The 23,074-nt window shown below is 40.9% G+C and overlaps 1 protein-coding gene across 3 annotated transcripts in view; it reads right to left on the reverse strand.

Moving 5' to 3' along the window:
• ehmt2 (euchromatic histone-lysine N-methyltransferase 2) overlaps window positions 1-22,852 on the reverse strand; it is a 40,921-nt gene extending 18,069 nt beyond the window's left edge. For 2 of the 3 annotated variants that reach the window (XM_067425625.1, XM_067425622.1), the window contains exons 1-14: window positions 22,751-22,852; window positions 22,334-22,376; window positions 19,289-19,384; window positions 18,056-18,267; window positions 17,902-17,974; window positions 17,755-17,828; window positions 16,543-16,713; window positions 14,736-14,780; window positions 13,415-13,547; window positions 13,231-13,335; window positions 11,308-11,441; window positions 9,471-9,614; window positions 7,971-8,278; window positions 627-866 (exon numbers count right to left, since the gene is read on the reverse strand). In XM_067425625.1, coding sequence (XP_067281726.1) covers window positions 627-866; window positions 7,971-8,278; window positions 9,471-9,614; window positions 11,308-11,441; window positions 13,231-13,335; window positions 13,415-13,547; window positions 14,736-14,780; window positions 16,543-16,713; window positions 17,755-17,828; window positions 17,902-17,974; window positions 18,056-18,267; window positions 19,289-19,384; window positions 22,334-22,376; window positions 22,751-22,777 — 1,805 coding nt within the window. In that variant the 5' untranslated portion in view covers window positions 22,778-22,852. The remainder of the gene's footprint in view (window positions 1-626; window positions 867-7,970; window positions 8,279-9,470; window positions 9,615-11,307; window positions 11,442-13,230; window positions 13,336-13,414; window positions 13,548-14,735; window positions 14,781-16,542; window positions 16,714-17,754; window positions 17,829-17,901; window positions 17,975-18,055; window positions 18,268-19,288; window positions 19,385-22,333; window positions 22,377-22,750) is intronic. The other variant, XM_067425623.1, reaches the window with a different exon arrangement.
• Between the last annotated feature and the right edge of the window lie 222 nt (window positions 22,853-23,074).

A 23,074-nucleotide genomic window follows, 5' to 3' on the forward strand; every position in this document is an offset into this window, starting at 1 on the left:
TTTGAATAAGTATAACTGAATTCATTATTCCAAAGTTTTATTTTGATTTCTTATTTAAAACTATGCATTTCTATAATGTAATTAATTATTACTAAGTATTTTATTTCAATTGTTTTTTTTAATTATACACTTTAATTTTGTATTTTTTATGATTTAAAAACACCTGTTACCTGCTATTTTATTTTTATTGTTTTTATATTAAAAAGATATATCTTAACTTTGCATTAATTATTACATTGTTTTATTTTGATTTCTTATATTAAAATTATGTATTTTAATTTTGCATGTTTATAGTTTTATTCATTGTTATTGATTTATTTTGAATATTTAGAATTTTAAAATTATGCGTTTTATTTTTGTTTGATTTAATTATTACTAAGTATTTCAATTGGATTTTATTTATAAAAAATGTGTTATATAATGTTATTTAAATTTTGTAAAATTATGTATTTCTTCATTTGTTTAGACTGAAATATCTTTATATTAACAATATTTAATTTACATTTAATTATAAAAAACATATTCATTATCACATATATATATATATATATATATATATATATAAAATATCTATAATAAATATTTAAATGAATATAATATAATATGTAAGGTGTGAATGTGTCCACCTCTCTGTGTCCTGTGTGAGAATGGCTCTCTGTAGCGCCGCCCTCCTGTCTCCGGGCGGAAGTGCGCTGGGACAGACTGGCTTCCCATTGGGAAGGACGAGCGACGGTCCCACACTGTCCACTCCACCGTCGCCAAGGGCAACCACATCCTCCTCCCCGCCCCCTCCTGCAGTGTCATTGGCCGGCTGAGGTTGCAGCTCCGCCCCATTTCTTACATCTCCACGACAGCGCATCCTTGCACTGCGTAAAACAAACAGTTTTCAATCCAATATTTGTTCATTAGCGAAGTGAACAAACCTTTTTTCTTATTCGCAAAACTTCAATTTCAATCAGAGAACAAAAAACTGGGAGAATACAGAGGAAAAGAAAGAGATCATGGGTGCTTCCCAATCCCTATTTGTGCGTCCTCGTTTCCTTTCCTCACGCCTTAGCTCCACCCCTTCAGGACGAGAGGAAAAGACGAGAGGGCGGAGGAATTGAATGATGTGAAAAGAAATATCCTCGCTCCCTTTAACGTCACTTTAAAGCGGCGTCTGTAAATGATGAGAGCACCGCTGGATTTAGTCGGGATTCTTGAACATTAGAGATAACAATTTATATCATAAGCTTCAACCTCCACAAAACACCACATTTGTCCATATTTTATTTAATATGGTCCCAGTTATTATGAACCACGAATTATTGCCAGTCATTAACTGCGTTTTATTTGTTGTATCGTATTACAGTTTGTTTCTTTCACTTGTGCTTAATTCTGCAACTGCACTGCAAAAATGCATTTCTTACTTAGTATTATTGTCTTGTTTCTAGTCCAAACATCTAAACATTTAAAAAACAAGAATCACTTCCTGATCTATAAAGCCAGATGGTGGAAACACTTCCTGTTTCCACCACAGGAACTTTACCCAGGAACCAGGAACTTTGGGTGGTACTCGGTGTGTTTCGACCGCAGGGTCTAAATGAAGTTCCGGGTAAATATTTCCCCCTCCAAACGGCCCTGCTCTCGAGGTAGTACTTTTTCAAAGTTCAGGAACTTTTGAGGGCGGGACTTGGGCGCTGAACATGCTGATTGGTTGAGCTCACGCAGCCTTTTATTTCAACTGGCATTTTTAAAAGTCTTTTGCGAGGTTCGGTCTCTTTCAGTAAATATCAGTCTTGCTCTCTGTCTGATGGCGCGCGTTCGTCTCAGCCATCTCACGTTCAGTGTCTGTAATAGCTGATAATAATATACATTGTCATTTTAAATCTAGCTTTACAAGCTTTCTGAATATGCTGCATGCTGCTGAATCTGCATAAGAATCTGAAGAATCTGAATCAGAATCTGCATCTGCACCTCTTTACACATAACCAGCAAAAGCAGCACAGCTTAAATCTCTTCCATACTCGTTATTAATTTTTTTTCACCATGTAAACGACCTGACCGATTACTTTTAAGTGTGTGTCCTTACATGACGTGACAGCGCGCGCCGCACTCATGTTGACAAGAGAGGAAAGCTAATTTTTTCTAAATCTTTTATTCCGTAAGTTATGAAGATAATGTTGGAGTAATGACACAGCGTATATTGCCCCGGGCAGTTTTTACTTTAACTGCGCCTGACAGAAGATTTTTTTTTCCTGAGATGATTATTACACTTTAACACACTCCAGCTGCTGGAGAAAACAGCGTTGACATTTTTGATGCGGCAGACAAACTGCATGTGACAAAATGATTGCGATTGAAAGTCATCACATGTAAACACCAGATCGGTTTAGATAACGACTTATGTAAACAGTTCACTAAATCTTACAATCGGTACACGCAAAAATGATTACTGTCCATCACTGACTTGGAGGAGCAGTCGCGCGCAGTCCTACATCACCGGACTAATCTGCCTAATCTTCACAGAACTTTATTTAGCGGTGGAAATGCAGACAGCTGCAGGTCTGGGGGGAGAAAAGTTCCTGTAAAAAAGTTCCTGGTACAAATTAAGTTCGGGTAATTTTGGTGGAAACGGGGCTTAAGAAACATTGTCAGAGTGATTAGATTTGCATCTGCGTCTGATTGGCACTGTTATGCTGATAGGATTAGGACTGGTGACTCTGAAATGTATGTGGTATGTGGTTTGCATTCCTTTGTTTAGACTGTCTCCTCCTCTACTGTATAAGGGTGCGTTCACACTTGCCTGATTTAGTTCGGTTGAATCGTACTAGAGTTCGTTTCCCGCTTTGGTGCAGTTCGTTTGGTCAGGTGTGAAAGCAGCAATCGCACTCGGGTGCGCACCAAAATCGCACCAAACAAGCGAACCGAGACCTCCTCGAAGAGATGATCTCGGTACGCTTTCGAACGAACTGTGGAGTGAGAGTCCGTTTGTGGTGAGAACGTGATCCGATCTCGAACAGAACCAAATGCAAAAGTACTGATCATTTTTGGTCCTTTCACACCGGACACTTAACAAAAAAGCAAAGCGAATAAGCGAATATTTTGCGAATTTGTGAAGTTTCAGAGCTCCAACAGTCCAAAACATTCGCTGTGTCAGCTGAGAAAACATGGACAGTGAAGACGAGCTTTCCGTTTTATTTAAAAGACCGAAAAGAAGGTTTCAGGTGCACCCAGTCAACAGAGAGTCTGAAGGGGAGGATGCTAATCATGTACAGGAGCTAAAACTTTATCATGGCCGGTTCTGCCATTACTTTCTTAAGTCTGTGGGACAATTTGAGGATCTCATCCCGAGACAGCAGCGCATCTGACGAGACAAACCGCGCACTTCAGGAATCAATCGATCAGGACTGTTTTCAGTTGAGTCACAATGTAAACATTTAAGCACGACAGACATACAGATGGCAACACATTCACTTTCCATAATCGCAGACATAAGGATTAGAAAAAGATTAAACAATTTAAAAAAGGTTAACTTAAGTTACTGCTGTCTGTAAACACAGCTGCAGGTGCACAGCTTTGACTAGACCTACAGCTGTAATCTCATGAGATATGCCATACCTGGCAAACGTTCATGTTGAGTGAATTGCTCATGACATCAAATGGACATTTCGTCACCTTTGTTTCCTTGTATTTTATTGGTTCAAACCGATTTTGACGCCGCTAGAGTAAAAAAAAAAAATCGACATCGAAATGGAAAAAAGAAATGTCGTTTTTCCGCCGTAGCACATTCGCGTTTGTTGTGGAAGCGCTCATTACACAAACAGCTGATCAAAAAATAAAACCAAAAAATTACATTTGCGCGTCAAAATCGCGTCCGGTGTGAAAGGGCCTTTAACCAGCTGCTGTAGTTAGCTGCGCTGACATTATGTGCATGACATTAGTCGACCGATACGCGAATCACCTATGTGTGTGTAAACCATAGACCGGAAAAAAATAAACGGGTTGGGAAGGGCAGGACACTAGTCAGCAGGAGGCTAAGACTATTTTTATTTTACTTTACAGATGGCACACAGCCACCACTTTTAATAAAGTGATCAAAACTATACACTACACATTCGTAAATTAACCGTTCTCTCATAACATTTAAAAGCCGCGATCGAAACAGAACATCACACATATATATAAAAGAACATTTTGATAAATAAACCTAAAAAAATACCTGCCTAGAGAGGAAAAGAACACTTTGAGTGCGTTTATATGCACGTTCTTAAGCCGATTGAGCCTAAAGGGGGTCGCACACCGGACTGAAGCTCAGCGCCGTGTCTCAGGATCGCACACCGGACTGAAGCTCAGCGCCGTGTCTTAGGATCGCACACCGGACTGAAGCTCAGCACCGTGTCTCAGGATCGCACACCGGACTGAAGCTCAGCGCCGTGTCTCATGATCTCACACCGGACTGAAGCTCAGCACCGTGTCTCAGGATCGCACACCGGACTGAAGCTCAGCGCCGTGTCTCCGGATCTCACACCGGACTGAAGCTCAGCACCGTGTCTCAGGATCTCACACCGGACTGAAGCTCAGCACCGTGTCTCAGGATCGCACACCGGACTGAAGCTCAGCGCCGTGTCTCATGATCTCACACCGGACTGAAGCTCAGCGCCGTGTCTCAGGATCTCACATCAGACTGAAGCTCAGCGCCGTGTCTCAGGATCGCACACCGGACTGAAGCTCAGCGCCGTGTCTCAGGATCGCACACCGGACTGAAGCTCAGCGCCGTGTCTCAGGATCTCACACCGGACTGAAGCTCAGCACCGTGTCTCAGGATCGCACACCGGACTGAAGCTCAGCGCCGTGTCTCATGATCTCACACCGGACTGAAGCTCAGCGCCGTGTCTCAGGATCTCACATCAGACTGAAGCTCAGCGCCGTGTCTCAGGATCTCACACCGGACTGAAGCTCAGCGCCGTGTCTCCGGATCTCACACCGGACTGAAGCTCAGCGCCGTGTCTCCGGATCTCACACCGGACTGAAGCTCAGCGCCGTGTCTCCGGATCTCACACCGGACTGAAGCTCAGCGCCGTGTCTCAGGATCTCACACCGGACTGAAGCTCAGCGCCGTGTCTCAGGATCTCACACCGGACTGAAGCTCAGCGCCGGGTCTCAGGGATCTCACACCGGACTGAAGCTCAGCGCCGGGTCTCAGGATCTCACACCGGACTGAAGCTCAGCGCCGGGTCTCAGGATCTCACACCGGACTGAAGCTCAGCGCCGGGTCTCAGGATCTCACACCGGACTGAAGCTCAGCGCCGTGTCTCAGGATCTCACACCGGACTGAAGCTCAGTGCCGTGTCTCAGGGATCTCACACCGGACTGAAGCTCAGCGCCGGGTCTCAGGATCTCACACCGGACTGAAGCTCAGCGCCGGGTCTCAGGTAGGCTATCCTACACCAGGCAGACGTGAACATTATATACGTGCGAGGTCAATTTTGAATCGACTTCTGACAGAAGAGCTGCAGATGAGTGTATCTTGTAGCACAGGGTGAAATCAGTATGTACATTCACGATTTGAGGGAAATATACATTTAATCGCCACGGACAGGCGTCCAATGCCGCCGTCGGTGTATGTGTTCGAATTTTAAAGGCGCAGCGTGTCCGGTGCGAAGCTCAGTGCCCTTAAAGGGGCGATCGCTCAGTGCCGCGACACGTCTTTATAACACTTATATTGAGCGCCCCCATATTGCCAAAATGGTATGATCCTCGTTTCATAACACCCGCGAAGACTCGACCATGAGATCAGTGGTCGAATCCGGTCCTGCATATCGATGCATCAGATCTTCGACTATTAGGGGTCACCCCTACCATCTGCAGTGGATTAGAGCGTTGCTTTCACGTCACATCCGCGCTTCATTTCAGAAATGTATTTGCATACTGTGGTAAACACACACAATGTAGTAGATTATGGCCAGGGATAAAACCAGCCCGCGGTCGTCTCTCCATAGTGTTTTTATAGTTTGCTGGCTTTGCCTCTTCTGTTGGAATTTTCCCACACGTAAATTCTGACCAATCGAAAAGCAGTGTAGGAAATACACCACAGCCAATGAGTGAAGTGGATGTTGTCACGTGCCTGCGTTTCGGTTCGTTTCAACTGGTTCTGACCAAAGCAATCAGTGTGGTGTGAAAAGGAACCAAAAAAGCTGAAAAATGCAACAATGTATAATTGTTTGCCCTTGGTTCGGACCAAATGAACCGAACTAGAGATGTGAAAGCACCCTTAATCCCTCCCCCTAAAATGTGGATAAATTACAATGTATACTGTTTAGAATTAAGCCCCGTTTCCACCAAAATTACCCGGAACAATTTGTACCAGGAACTTTTTTACAGGAACTTTTCTCCCCCCCCAGACCTGCAGCTGTCTGCATTTCGACCGCGATAAAGTTCCGAGAAGATTAGGCAAATTAGTCCGGTGACGTAGGACTGCACGCGACTGTTCCTCCAAGCCAGTGACGGACAAGGGCTGTCACTTTTTATTCGATATTCGAATATGCATTCGAAGATGACGTGAAATATCCGTAATCGAACTATAAATAAACTATCCGGTTTTTAAAGTGCCATGTAGCGCAATTTTTTTTTTTTTTTTTTACTGTCGGTGCGTTTACATGGAGCACTGTAATCAGTTTAAAAGTCCAATCTGAAGGAAAATGCTCCATATAAACACCTCAATCGTAATAAAAATGCCCAAACTGAATGAAATTGTAATCGTTTTGAGATGGGTGGATAAATCTTATCATGAATCGATCAAACGAAACATTTCACCATGTAAATGACCTGACCGGATTACTTTTGAGTGTGCGTCCTTATGTGACAACAGCGCGCGCCCCACTGAAGAGCACACGTCGTGCTCATGCAGCAAGCATGTTGACAAGGGAGGAAAATACATTTTTCTGAGGGATAATCTTTTTATTTCATAAGAAGTTATGAAGATAATGTTGGCATAATGACACTGTCCCTAAGCCTATGTAAGCAAACAATCATTAACTACTTCAACTGCGCCTGACATTAGAATTAATTTTTTCTGAGATGATTATTACACTTTACAACAAATGAATAGCTTTTATAAAACCGCATAAGTCCTGGTGGCCGTTGAGAGTTGCTATGGCATCCGTAAACACATTCCAGCTGCTGGAGATGACGGCGTTGTAGATAATTGAATATATTCGAATGCCTTGCTTGATATTTGATATCCGTTCGAATTAGATTTTTTTTAAAAATGACAGCCCTAGCGGACAGTAATCATTTTTGTGTGTACCGATTGAAAGATTTAGTGGATTTAGTTATTATAAGCTATTTATTTGTTTAAATAATCATCTCAGAAAAAATAATAATTCTTCTGTCAGGCGCGCAAGTAAAAAACTGCCTGGGGCAATATACGCTGTGTCATTACTCCAACATTATCTTCATTATCTTATAACTTACGAAATAAAAAGTTAACCCCTCAGAAAAATTAACTTTCCTCTCTTGTCAACATGAGCGCGGCGTGTAAGACTTTTAAAAATGCCCAAGTCCCGCCCTCGAAAGTTCCTGAACTTTGAAAAAGTACTACCCCGCGAGCAGGGCCGTTTGGAGGGGGAAATATTTACCCGGAACTTCATTTATACCCTGGTTCCTGCGGTCTAAACACACGAAGTACCACCCAAAGTTCCTAGTTCCTGGGTAAAGTTCCTGTGGTGGAAACGGGGCTTTAGACTTGGATGACTGCAGCCACCGACAGCACAGGAGTTTCTCAATAAAGAGGAACGCCTGCCCGAAAGATATACCCAAGTTCTCCTGGTCTTCACTTTTGCATTGCCAACAGATGTCCTACAAGATGGCTGAGCTAGTTCGGTGTCCGGGTCATAAGATGGAGGACGGAGGAGCGAGGAAACGAGGAGGGTTATTGAGAAGCACCCCATATATTTTGAAGAGATCATATAAATATGCATGAAACTCACTTGATGGGCTCTCCTATCTTCTTGTCGTTGTTCAGCACCCGTGATGTGGCCGCCAGGGCGGACGGGAGCAGGGAGGGCGTGGTCGTGGTGGAAGAAGCGCTCGCAGTGACCACACTGGAGCCTGAAGAGGGCGCTGCAGGGGGAATGGTGACCTCTCGTGCCTCGGACGCATCCTCGCCGCAGTGAGGGCAGAACAGCAGGCCGACGCCCACTCCGCCACGGCTCCGCCCACTGCCCAGAACAGACACACAGCCTCGGTGGAAGCGGTGAGCGATGCGGACGTCCGGACAACATTCCAGAAACGTTCCCTGTGCCGAGAACAGAGTGTGAGGAGGAGGAGGAGGAGGAGGAGGAGGAGGAGGAGGAGGAGGAGGAGGAGGAGGAGGAGGAGGAGGAGGAGCTTTCAGACTTTTTTCCCTAAAAATGGTGTTGGTGAGTTGATTTAAAATTAAAATGAATACATTAAAAAATAATTAAAAAATAAAACAAACAAAATAAAACATTTATAGTCATGTGACCATTAACTGATATATATTATAAATATATTTATAATATATATATTTATAATATATATATATATATATGTGTGTGTGTGTGTGTGTGTGTGTGTGTGTGTATATATATATATACATGTGTGTGTGTATATACATAATATACATACATATATGCATATATATACATACATACATACGAACACACACACATATACACACACAACAAATATATTGTTACCTTATTGAAATAAAAAAGATTCTAGGAGAGCTTTAATAAAATATTTTCAGTCATTAAGGGTTTGGCTGACAAAAAAACATTTGGGAATCCCTGAACTAAAGGATTTAGAAAACAGTTTAAAGGTATTAAATTACAATAAGTAACTCAATAAATTATTATATAGATATAAATATAGAAAAATAGAAAAATAACAAATAAATAAATAAAATAAAGCTAATTGTTAAAAAATATATATTTTATTAATTATTTTTTGTTAAATATTTTAGGTCAAATGGGATTTGGGAGATATTTGGGAACTGTTTAGAAAACAGTTTAAAGGCATAATTTATAATGAATAAATATTGAAATAAATAATTATAGAAACAAACTGAAATAAATCAAAATACATACATTTAGAAATAAATTATTTATAAATAAATCATAAAATCTAGAAAGAAAGAAAGAAAATTATCATTTATTTAAATTTTTTATTAAATATGTTAGGTTTTTTTTAAGGGGTTTGGCTGACGAAAACATTTGGGAATCCCTGAACTAAACCAGTTAAAAATGGTTAAAATAAATAAATAAATTAATTAATTAATTAAATAAAAACAATTTTGACCACAACTATATATATATAGTTGTGGTCAAAATTGTTGGTATATATATATATATACACACATATATGTGTGAAACACTATGTATGAACTGTTGTTGTATGAAAAACAAACAAACATGTAAAACAAAAAAGAAAGATTTTCCTGCAAGACGACTGCTGTGGTGACTCACGGAGAGGCAGAAGTATCCGCAGCCCGGACAGCAGTGATGCTTGACCATGTGTGACCGGTGCGTCTCACACAACACCATCAGGGACACGCGGCTGGAGGGACGCATCGTCTCCCCCTTCATGATTACATTGGTACAGCCCACCAGCTGAAACACACAGGGGACGGGACAATCCACACCGGAGAGACAGGGGAGGACAGCTTTAGCTATGCAGCACAGACTCAAAGCAAGCCTAATTTTAACCCAAGCACGGTCCTTTTCACCGTAGGGAACTGATTTATATTGACAACGTAAAAATGCTTAAAGACAGCCCTACTTTGAGACACACTGTGAGGTTGTTAATTGATTATATGTGCTTTTGTTGAAGGCATCAGTCTGCAGTTTTTGTTATTTACTATATATACACATATACACCGATCAGGCATAATATTACGACAGGTGAAGTGAATAACACTAGTGGAATAACATTAGTGGGTGGGATATATTAGGCAGCAAGTGAGCATTTTGTCCTCAAAGTTGATGTGTTAGAAGCAGGAAAAATGGGCAAGCGTAAGGATTTGAGCGAGTTTGGCCAGATTGTGACGGCTAGACGACTGGGTCAGAGCATCTCCAAAACTGCAGCTCTTGTGGGCTGTTCCCGGTCTGCAGTGGTCAGTATCTATCAAAAGTGCTCCAAGGAAGGACCAGTGGAGAACCGGCCACAGGGTCATGGGCGGCCAAGGCTCATTGATGCACGTGGGGAGCGAAGGCTGGCCCGTGTGGTCCGATCAAACAGACGAGCTACTGGAGCTCAAACTGCTCCAGAAGATAATGCTGGTTCTGATAGAAAGCTGTCAGAATACACAGAGCAGCTCAGTTTGTTGCGTATGGGGCGGCACAGCCGCTGACCAGTCAGGGTGCCCATGCTGACCCCTGACCCCGCCGAAAGCACCAACAGTGGCACGTGAGCATCAGAACTGGACCACGGAGCAATGGAAGAAGGTGGCCTGGTCTGAGGAATCACGTTTTCTTTTACATCACGTGGATGGCCGGGTGTGTGTGTGTGTGGCTTACCTGAGGAACACATGGCCCCAGGATGCACTATGGGAAGAAGGCGAGCCGGCGGAGGCAGTGTGATGCTTTGGGCAATGTTCTGCTGGGAAACCTTGGGTCCTCCATCCATGTGGATGTTACTTTGACACGCTCCACCTACCTAAGCATTGCTGAGACCATGTTCAGCCTTTCATGGAAACGGTATTCTGGTGGCTGTGGCTCTTCCAGCAGGATAATGCTCCTGACACAAAGCACAGATGCTTCAGGAATGGTTTGAGGAGCTCAACGACGAGTTTGAGGCGTTGACTCGGCCTCCAGATTCCCCAGATCTCAATCCAATCGAGCATCTGTGGGATGAGCTGAACAAACAAGTCCGATCTTTGGAGGCCCCACCTCACAACTTACAGGACTTAATGGATCTGCTGCTAACATCTTGATTCCAGATACCACAGCACACTCCAGCTCTAGTTAAGTCCAAGCCTAGATTTGCAGGGCTGAACAGGGGACCAACACAATTTTAGGTCATAATGTTATGGCAGATCGGTGTATAAACAAGTATTTTTTGCAAAAAACTTAAAATGTTAAATTATTGGTTTTATATTTCTTCATAGTTTTTTTATTATATCATTGCAATGCTCATGTTCTTTCCTCATTACCTCTGTTAACTTACACACACAGTCCTGCATGTCTGTCCGATCAAAATGTGTAATGGTGTAATTCCTCTTGAAGCTTAATGGATTGTGTGTTATTATTATTATTATTATATTATTATTATTATCTCATTAATGAAGACTGAACATTGGCTCACCTCTCCGTTGACGCTCTCGATGGCCATGCAGGTCCTGTGGGACCGAGCGCTGAACCCGTCGACACGCGGAGCCTCCATCCTGCAGCTGCACAGGGGAAGCTCCTCCAGACGCTCCGTCTCTGCGTCGCTCCCGTCTACACGCACACGCACACGCACACACACACGCACACACACACACACATACGCGCACACACGCGCACACACACACGCGCACACACACGCACACACACACGCACACACGCACACACGCACACACACACGCGCACACACACGCGCACACACACACAGACACACGCACACACACACAGACACACACACACGCGCACACACACACAGACACATACACCGACACAGACACACGCACACAGACACACGCACACAGACACACGCACACAGACACACGCACACAGACACACGCACACAGACACACGCACACAGACCCACGCACACAGACCCACGCACACAGACCCACGCACAGACACACACACACACACACACACACGCGCACAGACACATGCGCGCACAGACACGCGCGCACAGACACACGCACACAGACACACGCACACAGACACACGCACACAGACACACGCACACAGACACACGCACACAGACACACGCACACAGACCCACGCACACAGACCCACGCACAGACACACACACACACACACACACACGCGCACAGACACATGCGCGCACAGACACGCGCGCACAGACACGCGCGCACAGACACGCGCGCACAGACACACGCATAGACACATACACGCACACACACAGAGACACACGCACACACACACACAGACACACGCACAGACACATACACACACAGAGAGACACAGACAAGCACACACACACACACACGGACGGACACACACACACACACACACACACACACACACACACACACACACACACACAGACACGCAAAGACACACACAGACACACACACACAATTTAGTTTCAATTCAAAGCTTTACATAAAAAAATATTATAAACTGATACATAAAATAATTAGTAACTAGTTCAACATTTATAAAAAAAACTATTTAAAATGAAGAAATTTAATTGCTGACGAAGGCTGCATTTATTTGATCATAAATACAGTAAACCAGTGAAATACTCCTCCAGTGTGAATCACCAGTTCTCTCTGTGAATATACAGTAAAGTGTGATTTATTCCTGTGATCAAAGCTGAATTTATCATCATTACTCCAGTCTTCAGTCCCATGATCCTTCACTAATCATTCTCAGATGAGGATCTGATGATCAACACACAGTTAGGATTATTATCAGTGTTCAAAACAGTTTCAGATTTGTGCAAAATGTGATATATTTTATTCTTCGGGATTCTTTGATGAACAGAAACATTTATTTGTAACATTATAAATGTCTTTACTGTCACTTTAAAACAATTTCATTTCTTTACATCATTTAAATATTATATAATATTTTACACCAATTACACTTAGACAATAAAGAAATATGTTTTTAAGACCTAATTTATTATTAGTTTTTCTTTTAATGTCAATTACTTTTTAAAACTCAATCAAAAATATATTTAATTTTCCAAATGTTTTAATATTTTCTTTTTTAAAGTTATTTTTAAGAAGTAGTTTTTTTCTTTTAATTTCCAAAACTTTTAAGTTATAATAAAAAATATATATATTTTAAGACTTTTTTTGTTTGTTTTTACTTCAAGTAAAATATTTGTTAAAAATGTCATTTTTTAATATTAAAGATGTTTTAATTATTTACTTATTTTAATTATATTTTTAAGCTGGATTGATAAAAAAAGAAAGAATGACGATAAATTCAGCTTTGATCACAGGAATAAATCACACAACTACATATTCACACAGAGAACGTCATTAGAAATAAACGTCATTAGAGGCGTGTCTGTCTCAGTGAGTGTGTGCTGAACACACACCTGCGTGTGGAGAGAGCGAGAGGCTGTCAGCGGCTGAAATGTCCAGCGAGTCCAGAGGAACCTCAGTGTAGTCGGTGCTGCCGACGGCGGCCGCTGCAGATGCACCTGTCAAACACACACAGCAGCTCACAACTACACACACACACACACACACACCGGCGTCCTCATCATGTGTGTGTCTTACCTTTCCCCGTCTCCGGCTCTCCAGCAGGGGGTCTGTCTCGCCCTTTACCCTTCCCTTGACTTTTCCACGGCGTCTCTTCTCGCTCCGATCCTGCTTTCTTATAGGCAGCGAGGGGCCGATCAGAGCCCGAGCTCTGACACACACACACACACACACACACACACACACACACACACACACACACACACACACACACAAGTTTAGTCCATGACCACTGGTCATTCTGATATTATCAGCATTAGTTGATACTGTCACTTTAAAACACTGCCTAGAGAATGGTTTTCATCAATGCCTGGAAAAATATCACTACTCTAATACAACTGCACTGTAAAAGAAAATAATAACTATTCATCATTTTATGTTGCAGTAGTAAAATTACAATATCTTCACTCATGAGAGTCTTTTATAAATACATAAAAAAAAATTGGTTTGTTAATTTTGTCTTAATATTGTCCGAAATGTTTTGAGTTCAAACATATTTTGTAATAAATTGTAATAAAATAATAATTCCTGGCATTCAAGATTATTGGATTTAATATAATATTTTATAACATTTATAATTCCTAGACAATAAGGCCTGATTTATTCATATTTGTTTTTCTTTAAAAAGCTTTAAATTTACCTCACTGTTTGACATTTTAATAAAAAATATATACATTTATAAGATTTACTTATTTATTTTTAACTTAAGACATTTTAATGTTTGTTTTATATATTATTTTTAAGGCCTAATTTTTTGTTTTATTATTCTATTATAAAAGACTTTAAAATATATTTTTTAATTTACATTACTTTTTATTTTTAATTTTCAAGATTGATTTAATATTTTATTTGTTTAAAAAATGTAATTGAAGGATAATTTTTATTTTAAATTTTTTAATTTTATTTCCAGGATTTTTTGAAGTTTTAATAAACTTGATTTAATTCTTTTCGTTGATTTCTCAATTTAAAATGTTCTCTAAACTTTTTCCAGGGCTTTATATTAAGACTTTTAAAGAAATATTATTTATATTACTTATAAGAAATTAATATTTTATCAAGCCTTACGTTTTTGAAGGCTTAATTTATTATTTAGACTTAAATAGTAGACTTACTTTTTAATTTTCAAGACTTAATATAAAATATATATTTTTAAGGCCTAATTATTCTTTTTTTTTTAATTTCCATGACTTTTCAGGTCTGGAAGTCACATTATTTTAATTATAAGTTATTATAATTATATAAGTTTCCATAATCATATCAGCCATCCTGCTTACTAAATATCAACCAATAAAAAACAGTATCTGTAGTTTGTTTCGCTTGATTGGTTAGAAACACTCACTTGATCAGACAGATGCCCCGCCTCTTCTGCCATCCCATCGTCTGACTGCAGAATGAAAGCACAGTGAGTGGTCCTGTAGCCGTAAAGCCCAAATTATACTTCTGGGTCAAGTGCAAAATGTAACTACAGGTCAATTCTACGCGGACCGCCAGCGTCGTGATTGGTCTGCCAGAACCCCTCCCCTCAGGTCTATAAATAAATAAATCCGCGATGGGAGTGTGTGTGTCCAGAAATGATAAATAACACAATGTGATAAATCATGAAAATAGCACTATTTGGCATGTTTCACTGCGTCATCAGAAATAAAACACACCATTACCCAATATGCTTACAAAATCTTTTAATAATATTTTAATAAAGGTTGTCGAATCTCAAAAAATTATCTCAAAATTTTAATTTCAATGAACTCAAAATTTTAAGGCAACTAGGTAACTTTTTTTCTAAATATTTTTTTACAGTGCAGGGTCAGGTTTAATTTACATGTAGCCATCTTAATATGGAGAGATGCACTGAAATGTAGACCATCTTTAATGTGTTTTTAATTTAACATACACCGTTACGTGAGAACAGTTAGTTACCTATTGCTAACTTTAATTGCAAATGTTTGGTTGGATTAAAACGAACACTGGTGCGATTGCTCGTTTAGTGCGGTTCATTTGAACACATGTGAACGCTGCCCTCCGAACCCTGGTGCGCACCAAACAAGCGGACCGAGAGCGCTAAAAAGATGAGTCTCGGTCCACTTCCAAACGAACTCTGGTGCGGTTCGACTGATATATGAACGCAACACGGACCAAAGACATGTAAACGGACCAAAAACAGGACGTAATGCCACAAGATGCGACGCATAGTCAGCTGATTTGACGACGCGGAAAGAACGATTGGTGTATTCGCAATGAGTAACGTTAACGTTAGAGGGCAAACGAGGAAGTGCCTCATCAATATTAGGTCCATGTTTCGAAAATGCTAGAAAAAAACGCACAAAACACATACCTGGTTCTTCTCATTAAAGGACCTGTGTTGCCCATTAGTCGGTCCAGACGGCCGTCTCTTTTGCAGCAGATCTTAGTTTCTGCACAACGGAGAAAATCCTGGAGCTGTTTTGAACACTTTATGAGCTCTTCTTGAGTTCTCAGCGGGTAAAAATAATGCCACATGTACACGCATAAAATGATGGCGTTTAATCCGCACACAGCATTGTTTTGAATGTTCGGTAAGCAGCTCCTACGTCATATAAGCCGACCAATCAGGTTGTGAGCGTCTCCCTGAGCCTTTGGTTCGGTAACTTTAGGTTCGCTGTTAAAAATGCCAGTGTGAACGCTAAGCGGACCAGGACAGGATGTTTTGTTTGGTTTTTTGACCCGGACCAAACAAACCAAACTAACCGAACTACAAGTGTGAACGCACCCTTAGAGTATGACAACAAAAAACAACAAAAATGAAATCCTCTCAGGATCCCTGGAATCAGTGTTACAGTACCCCAGGAACATCGTTTTGCCATTTTTGTAGCATAAACACCATCAAAACGATGAGAGCATCAGATTTTCCAATGTGTCTCTATGGCACTGAAACCTAAAGATGTACGAGTTCTGGCGCCCGTGCAACTGATGCTCAACTGCTATTGGCTCATCTGCGTTCGAGGGGAGGGGCTTACCGAAAACAATGCAGAAGTATAAATTAAAATCGATGCGTAACTCGCGGCGTCGAGGATACGGTGTAGGTCCAACGCAGAAGTATAAATCAGCCGTTAGTGTGTGTGTGAATGGTGTGCAGCCGTTAGTGTGTGTGTGAATGGTGTGCGGCTCACCTTGCTGTCGGAGTAAATCAGGTCGTCTCCGGAGTAGCTGTTGTAGAGCAGGTGAAAATCTTCCTCATCTGCCTCCTCATCCAGATCCTCCAGCCAACCACTGTGATGCTCTTTAGTTGCCGTGGCAACTGGCTCCGCCTTCCCCATCGCTGGAGACGCGGTCAGCGGAGGCTGGGGAAAACAATCACTGGAGTATTTATACATGCTAATATTATATGAGTTATGATAAGCAGTGGGATCAAAGCTGTCACTGTTCATTAGATAACACACGTTAGGCCTCTAAAGTCTGACGGATGAGCTACAGCTGAATCTGGACAATAGCCAATACACATAGTGACAAACTTAGACTATCTATCATAATATTATTATTATTAACAAGAAAAATAATATTAATAATCATACTTATAATTATTAAATCATAATATATGTATGTATTTATTTATTTATTGAACAATGCTATGTGTTATAATATTGCTATGATAAAAAAAAACAATAAAAATAACAAAAATGAATACTAATAATAATTATTATTATTATATTTATTTATTTATTGAACAATTCTATGTGATAATTTTGCTATGGCAAAAACACCAATAACAATATATAGATATATTTATTATTATTATCATTATTTTATTTATTGAACATTAGTATCTTTTACTATATTGCCATTACCATTATTTTATTAAATCAACAATACATTTAAGGTAATGTTCTATGAATAAATTAATAATAATAATAACAACAACAACAAATGACAACTGCTATTATTGTCATATTGTCATTGTAATAATTACAAAAACAATTATTCTAAACAATGAAACAATAGTTTTAATTAAATTTAATAATTTATTTACTTAATTCATTGGTATCTTTTATTAGAATGCAATTACCATAATTATATATATATATATATATACACACACATTTTTTATATATATATATATATTATATATATATATTATTAATTGGTATTATAAAATCAACAATGCATCCCAGGCGTGTGGAATTGATTTGAGCACACGATTTCTGCTCCTGTCTGAAGTATGTGTTTTAAAGCAGTCAGTCACATACACACACACACACACACACACACACACACAGACACACACACACACACACACACACACAGACACACACACACACACACACACACACACACACACACACAGACACACACACACACACACACACACACACGGTTCGTCTCACCTCCGTCTGCGGCCGTGGCACTTTCTCTGGAGTCCCTGCGTCAGACTCCACACACACCTTACGCTTCTTCAACGCTACACACAGAGAACAACATTTACAACCATTCACACGTCCAAATAAACGAGAGGAAAACTCCAGCGGTCTGACCTTCAGTGTGTGTTGTCCCGCCGCTGACGGGCTTCTCAGACGCTGTGTGCGCAGTCGACTCTATAGACTTGATCTGCTCAGAGACACAGAGGATCAGGCATTATTAAATCAGCCCGAGCGCAGCGGGACGAGCACTCAGAGTCAAAGACAGAACCTGTGGGAACGGCGGCCGGTTCATGGTCTTGCGTGCGCGGTGGACTTTAGCTGGAGGACTGGCTGAAGACAGCGATGAAGAGGAGGAGGACGAGGAAGAAGAGGAAGAGGAGGAGGAGGATGATGGAGCCATCTTACTGCTGGGCCCGCAGACGCTCATCTTAGCCCTGCCAGAAGCTGGCGAAGAGGTGGAGGGAGTCGCGCTTTTACCGCCTGTGAGGACACACACACACTTAGTGGATTCACACTAGAGCTGCACGATAAATCGCACTTTACATAAAATCATGCATATCGCGTTTAGCGGAGTATATTTACTTTCTACTCAAGTACATTTTTAAGTATAGATGTTATCAGTGTTTTTCTTTAGAAAACTTTTACTTCACTGCATTCCAAAGCAAAATATATAATGTCATGCTTTTAACTGCACTACATTTAATAAATAAACGTTGTTGTTTTCTTACCTTTAATAGTTAATTACACTGAAAATGTACTTTCTTACTTGTACTCAAGTATACTTACTTAAGTAAAAGTATACAGTTCTACAATTTTAATGTAGTTAAAGGAAGTGCGTGTAAGATTGTGGCCAGAACTGGTACTGCAATCCCTTTCAGATGACTGTAGAGCGGTGTATCCCCCTCCCCCTCCTCCTGACTCGAGGTTGCCAGATTGGCTGCAGGATCAGCAGAACGTTTGTAGATCTGCAGCTGTGGTAACTAGAGCAGATCTGGCAACCCGAAACACTACTGACTTCATGATTGGTCAATCGGTGGAGGGCGGAGCTTCAGGCCAAAACACAACATGACATCATCAACATCAGTTGAGGGCTGCACAACAACTTTATAATGACAATATCCTGGCCGGACTACTGCTGTCAGTGATAGAAGTGTTTGAAATGAACATGATTTCTTAATGTCTAGAGACATATCAGGGCCATTTTATGATTAATAGAAATAAATTTCTTACATACAGCTCCTTTAAGTATTAAATAATATTAAATATGAAATGTATTGCTGTAAAAAGTACAATATTATGTTTTGGAATGTTGTGAAGTAAAAGTTTTATATATACTTTATCAGTGTCTATACTAAATATATATTATATTTATATAATATATAAATATAAGTCATATTTATTTGTGATTTAACGTGCAGCTCTATTTCGCACACTTCTTTTGTTACACACCTAATATAGCAGGAAAGATGCGATTGCAGATGCATGACGTGATCAGACTCACCTGTGAGTGTTTTAGAGGACGCGGTGGGACGCCCATCCTCCAGACGTCCCGTTAGATCCTCCATCGGCTTTCCCTTTACAGGTGGAGTCGGCTCTGCTAACAGGACAAACACAGCACCATTACGCCTGTTTCACACACACACACACACACTCCATCTGCGTCTATACAGCCTAGTACTGTAGATTTATATACTACGTTGCTAACGCAAGCGGTAGAACAGCTTTATTTCTCCAGCGCTCTTCACACACACTTTTTTTAAATGTATATTCTTCACAATGTCTTCTTTTTTGTTCCACAGAAGAAAAATAGCTACAGGTTTGGAAAGGCATGAGATAGATAGTAAATTATGTCTGAATTTTCATCATTTTTGGTATCCAATTATTCAATTTTTGGTATTATAAGTTCTGTAAATCTCCATAGAAAAAGAAAAAATCTGATGAGAATATTCAAACTTTTATTCTAATTCAACTCTAAACTTATCATTAACTGTTCATTATATTCTAAAATATATTTTTAGAGTGCCCTAATACAGATTTGCATATGTATTTCATATCAACTGCTTCAGAGTGGCTTCTGTGGTTTTAGAGGAAAAGCTAAAGTACGTCTTTTGATTGATTCATTTCTGTTAATGTAAACTGATTTCAAGATGTAAAAACGCACGTAAGAAATATTGCATGAAAACAATGGAATTATTATAATTAGTGTGAATAAAAAAATTAAAGCGCATTTAAAATAAATAACAAGCATGATTTCATCTCTTAAGAGATGAAGAGTGAGAGTGTGTATGTAGGTTTAGGAGTAGGGTGTGTGTTTGTGATGGGTAGGTTTAGGGGTATAGGTAGTGTGTGTGTGTGTGTGTGTGTGTGTGTGTGTGTGTGTGTGTGTTGGGTAGGTTTAGGAGTAGGGTGTGTGTTTGTGATGGGTAGGTTTAGGGGTATAGGTAGTGTGTGTGTGTGTGTGTGTGTGTGTGTGTGTGTGTGTGTGTGTGTGTTGGGTAGGTTTAGGAGTAGGGTGTGTGTTTGTGATGGGTAGGTTTAGGGGTATAGGTAGTGTGTGTGTGTGTGTGTGTGTGTGTGTGTGTGTGTGTGTGTGTGTGTGTTGGGTAGGTTTAGGAGTAGGGTGTGTGTTTGTGATGGGTAGGTTTAGGGGTATAGGTAGTGTGTGTGTGTGTGTGTGTGTGTGTGTGTGTGTGTGTGTGTGTGTGTGTGTGTGTGTGTGTGTGTGTGTTGGATAGGTTTAGGAGTAGGGTGTGTGTTTGTGATAGGTAGGTTTAGGGGTATAGGTAGTGTGTGTGTGTGTGTGTGTGTGTGTGTGTGTGTGTGTGTGTGTGTGTGTGTGTGTGTGTGTGTGTGTGTGTGTGTTGGGTAGGTTTAGGAGTAGGGTGTGTGTTTGTGATGGGTAGGTTTAGGGGTATAGGTAGTGTGTGTGTGTGTGTGTGTGTGTGTGTGTGTGTGTGTGTGTGTGTGTGTGTGTGTTGGATAGGTTTAGGAGTAGGGTGTGTGTTTGTGATAGGTAGGTTTAGGGGTATAGGTAGTGTGTGTGTGTGTGTGTGTGTGTGTGTGTGTGTGTGTGTGTGTGTGTGTGTGTGTGTGTGTGTTGGGTAGGTTTAGGAGTAGGGTGTGTGTTTGTGATGGGTAGGTTTAGGGGTATAGGTAGTGTGTGTGTGTGTGTGTGTGTGTGTGTGTGTGTGTGTGTGTGTGTGTGTGTGTGTGTGTGTGTGTGTGTGTGTTGGATAGGTTTAGGAGTAGGGTGTGTGTTTGTGATAGGTAGGTTTAGGGGTATAGGTAGTGTGTGTGTGTGTGTGTGTGTGTGTGTGTGTGTGTGTGTGTGTGTGTGTGTGTGTGTGTGTGTGTGTGTTGGGTAGGTTTAGGAGTAGGGTGTGTGTTTGTGATGGGTAGGTTTAGGGGTATAGGTAGTGTGTGTGTGTGTGTGTGTGTGTGTGTGTGTGTGTGTGTGTGTGTGTGTGTGTGTGTTGGATAGGTTTAGGAGTAGGGTGTGTGTTTGTGATAGGTAGGTTTAGGGGTATAGGTAGTGTGTGTGTGTGTGTGTGTGTATGTGTGTGTGTGTGTGTGTGTTGGGTAGGTTTAGGAGTAGGGTGTGTGTTTGTGATGGGTAGGTTTAGGGGTATAGGTAGTGTGTGTGTGTGTGTGTGTGTGTTGGGTAGGTTTAGGAGTAGGGTGTGTGTTTGTGATGGGTAGGTTTAGGGGTATAGGTAGTGTGTGTGTGTGTGTGTGTGTGTGTGTTGGGTAGGTTTAGGAGTAGGGTGTGTGTTTGTGATGGGTAGGTTTAGGGGTATAGGTAGTGTGTGTGTGTGTGTGTGTGTGTGTGTGTGTGTGTGTGTGTTGGGTAGGTTTAGGAGTAGGGTGTGTGTTTGTGATAGGTAGGTTTAGGGGTGTGTGCGCGTGTGTTCAGGGGTAGTGTGTGTGTTGAGTAGTTTTAGGAGTTTGGGAAATGTGTGTGTCTGTTCTCCTTGTTTGGCAATACTTGTAAGGGTACAAATATCCTCACTTATCTGGTAAAATATTATGACAACTGACTAGTTTGACATGTGACTGGTCCTCACTAGTTAAAAAGGCTTCTTGTTTTTATTTAAAGCTATTGTTCTGCACATGTTTCTGGGATGGGGAGGTTTAGGGATTGGGTTAGGGGATAGAAAGTATCATTAACCTGATATAAAATCAATGGAAGTCTATGCAATGTCCTCACTAATATAGTGAAACAAACCTGTGTGTGTGTTGGGTAGGTTTAGGGGTAGGGTAATAGAAAATACAGTTTGTACGGTATTAAACCTTTACGTCTTTGGGGGTTAGGGTTCGAGTTAACCCTCATACAGGTTCAGATCAACTTGAGGGTGAACATCTTCCAAACTGTCCCTTTAATGGGCTCAGTGTTTTACGCCTGTACACTTATGCACTAAGCATAAAACGACACATACAATTCAAATAAAATCAGGCATCAAAACATTTGAATGCCCTTAATGAAGTGCTACAATAATCATATCTCTAATGCTGTGTCCAATCTCTGATATAAAGAGTGAGAGCTCACCTTCATGCCTGGCCTGAGGAGAGCTCTCTTCATCTGATGGGCTCTGGAGCAACAGCATCACAAACACAGTTAAACACCACGACACACTCACATATTAACACACATAACCATAAACAACATCATTTATGAATGTTTTACTTGCAATGAACTGATAATCAGAGGTCATACGCCTCACATGGATTATTTTTCAGCAGCTAACACATCTGACAGGATCAATGCAAATATGCAATAAATCACAAAAGCCGCATATCTTGTGCATGTACAGAAGCGGCATATGCAGAGCGTTGAATGAACGAGTCACTATATCCTCCATTTTGGGAGTACACGTTCATAACACAACCTTAAATATGCAGATGCACGACTGTAATTAAGCATGCACATGTAAATGTGTGTTTTATTGTGTGTTGTGTTTCTCACCTCGAGCGCGCGCTCAGCTGCCGACATGTTGCCGGATGCGCGTGAGGGGAACCGTGGCGCGCGCACTCGCCACTTTTCCTAGCATAAAAGTCTGCTTTAGTCACACAAATACTGCTTTTTTATTTATATCACTGTTTAGATATGACATAGCATATCGTGTCTATAAAGTGCTATCACAAAAGTGTTCCTCGTGTCAAGAAAGTTTACTGAACTTTAAGGTTTAAATAAAATCTATATTCTTATGACATTTTATACTAAAACGTGTGTTTCCAGCGCCAAAAGAGAACCAATGTGGCTGTAATATTTAATTATTTTTAAGCAACC

Source organism: Pseudorasbora parva, chromosome 19 (genome assembly GCF_024679245.1).
Source record: "Pseudorasbora parva isolate DD20220531a chromosome 19, ASM2467924v1, whole genome shotgun sequence".
Taxonomy (NCBI): domain Eukaryota; kingdom Metazoa; phylum Chordata; class Actinopteri; order Cypriniformes; family Gobionidae; genus Pseudorasbora; species Pseudorasbora parva.